This window comes from Hipposideros armiger, unplaced genomic scaffold (assembly GCF_001890085.2).
Source record: "Hipposideros armiger isolate ML-2016 unplaced genomic scaffold, ASM189008v1 scaffold_17, whole genome shotgun sequence".
NCBI lineage: Eukaryota > Metazoa > Chordata > Mammalia > Chiroptera > Hipposideridae > Hipposideros > Hipposideros armiger.
In genome coordinates this window covers 2,085,084-2,087,609 of record NW_017731367.1, presented here as the reverse complement: position 1 = coordinate 2,087,609, position 2,526 = coordinate 2,085,084, and the positions used below count along the sequence as shown (strand labels likewise).

The following is a 2,526-nucleotide window of genomic DNA, read 5'->3' as shown; positions in this document are numbered from 1 at the left end:
GCTGGCAGGAGCTCTGGCAGCTCTCTGCAGGAGGCTGGCATACAGCAAACACCTAATGAATCAGCCCTGGGGCCAGGACCCGCCGAAGCAGGGGAGAAATCCACGTGGGCTGAGCAGAGTCGGATCAGAATCTCCTTACTCTTTCCAAAGCCCCGTTGGTGGGTTCCCATGGGGGCCATGCCTGTGGGGAAGTCCAGGCCTGTGTCCCTGCCCCTGAGTGTGTGTGTGGGGGGGGGAAGGGGGGAGCAGTGCAGGAAGCTGGGCTTGGGGGTGGGCCCTCTGACGGTCAGAGCTCAGACCAGCGGGCCAGCTGTAAGCCTGGGTTATTTTCTAAGTATTCCGAGCTGGCCCTTGTAAACACTCTCCCTGTCACCTGGCACCTATCCTCACACCCGGCTTGACAGGGGCAGGAGCGGGGTGGAGTGGTTGTCTGGGGGTAGCCTCTGAGAGCAGATGGTCTTGGATTTGACTATTGCCACTTGTTTAACCTAAGCCTCAGTTTCCTCATCTGCAAAGTATGTTGATAACAGGACCCACATTCCAGGTTGTCGTGAGGATGAAATGGGATAAGGCTGCCCGTGATGGTGGCTTTCTCTGCTCTCAGGGCCCAGAATTCCACTTCTGGGTGAACTGAAAGTCCTTTCTTGAGTGAACCCACCCCATATTCGTGGCTCCCCCAAGAATGGCTTCCCCCAGGAGCCCGAAGCCTGGCATGGGAAGAGTGCCCCTTGCCCATCTGCCTTTCCATGAGGATTTGCATACTGGGCATCTTCAACACCCGAGCTGACCGAACTGCGTTCCGACACACCCACTGCCACGGAGCCCCAACCCCTTCTCCTGACCCCGGGGCCCCGAGGACACCCTGGCATCACAGCTCACGGGCAGCCAGAGTGTGTGACCAGGCCTCAGGATAGCCCTGGAGAGCTCTAGCACGGCAAAACCCAAACTCCCAAGCCTGCAGGTCCACAGGGAGCCTCAGCTAGGCCCCCCAACACACCCGGGCAGTGTGCAAGTCAGGTCACTCCGTCCCATGACACAAACCACCTGTCTCAGTGCCGAGTCCCCGGCTAGGCCCCGAGCTGGCCTCCCCTCTCTGAGTGGCACCTCCGCATCTCTATGCCCGGACAGGAGATGCCAGGCCAGGGCGGAGGGCGTGGGCGTGGGCAGGGAGAACACCATACTTACAGCACACAGAGCGCGTAGGCCCGGGAGATGGACTCGCTGGCACGCACGAGGAAGCTCCCATCCTTGCCCGTCCTAGAGAGCAGCTCCTCCGCCTTGGAGCGGGTGATGTTGCCATGGTTCCAGCAGGGGACCATGGCGGGCATGGGCCTCCTCAGGCCAGACCGGTGGCCACCCCAGGACCGACAAACCACCAAGGGGAGCTGAGGCCCCTGCACTGCCACTTGCCGTCTGTCCCCTCTCTGTTGCTCCGGCTGCTACCACTTACTCACTGACCGACTTCCTGTTTCAGGCGCTCAGCGAGGGAAAGGAAACGACCGAGCTGCACAGAACTTCCTCATTGCAGAGGCCCAGTGCAGCGCCCAGTCCTCCACCTTTCCACCCCACCCACAGCAGTCTGCGCCCCCTCCCTCTCACTCGCCTGCCCCTTTTCTCTCCTCTAATGAGTCTCCGTCCGCAGAGGGTCAAATGCCCGCTCAAGTCCTGGGGGGGAATGGCAGCTCCTGTGGTGTCAGGAGGCTCATGGCTGACTTCTGAACAGCAGTGGCCTGGCAGTGTGGACAGGCCAAGGCAGCGGCCATTCCAAGGCCCGGCCCGATGCCCACGTGGGATGGCCACCTCCTGGACAGATCCCTCAGCCATTTGCCCTACCCCAGGGCTTTTCAGCTTCCTGTCCCCTCCCCCCTACATACCCAAGGAACAGAGGCTCACAGGGTACAGCTTCACAGTTGGGGCTAAGACCTGGCCCAGGTCTGAGCAAAATGGAGGGGAGGGTTATAGTCGAGCCCTCCTCTTCATATTGGAGGTTCATGGCCATCCAGACACCATACAACCCTGGCTGCTGGGAGGACTTCGGGTGATACCACCTGATGGCTCCAAGGACCCGATGGGAGCTCTGTGACACCTTTACACTCGTTCCCAGGGGCTGGTGGGTCTTAAAGAACCTGGGCGACCCATTCTCCATGGCAGCATGAATAAAGGTTGGATTTTCACCTCTGGATCTTTCCAGAACACTCGGGAAACCCACACATTCCCACTGGCCACCTGGCCAAGAATGATGTTCCTCCCTGAGTCCTACAGCTCAGCAGAGTCAGGGCGTCCAGGCATGGCTGCCTTTGCCCATGGCCCAAAGGGGAGCTGCCTCCATGGGGCCACCAGCCAGGACCAGCAGATTCTGAGGGTTCCAAAGTGGACATCCAGCCCTTGAGCCCAGACTGGGTGCCCTTAGTCTTTGGGTAAGGCCCACCATGGTGAAGGGACAAGTGCTGACCTATTGCACAAAGGGTGGCCTCCCAACCCCAGGCCTCACCCACTAGGACATGATAATAAAATCCCCTCCAGGCC

General features: G+C 60.1%; 1 protein-coding gene across 1 annotated transcript in view; it reads right to left on the bottom strand.

Annotated features, from left to right (window-relative positions):
• Positions 1-1,515, bottom strand: part of INPP5D (inositol polyphosphate-5-phosphatase D) — a 115,614-nt gene extending 114,099 nt beyond the window's left edge. Inside the window, exon 1 of the mRNA XM_019630143.1 lies at positions 1,186-1,515. Within this exon, the coding sequence (XP_019485688.1) occupies positions 1,186-1,328 (143 nt within the window). The 5' untranslated portion in view covers positions 1,329-1,515. The remainder of the gene's footprint in view (positions 1-1,185) is intronic.
• Positions 1,516-2,526: the final 1,011 nt, after the last annotated feature.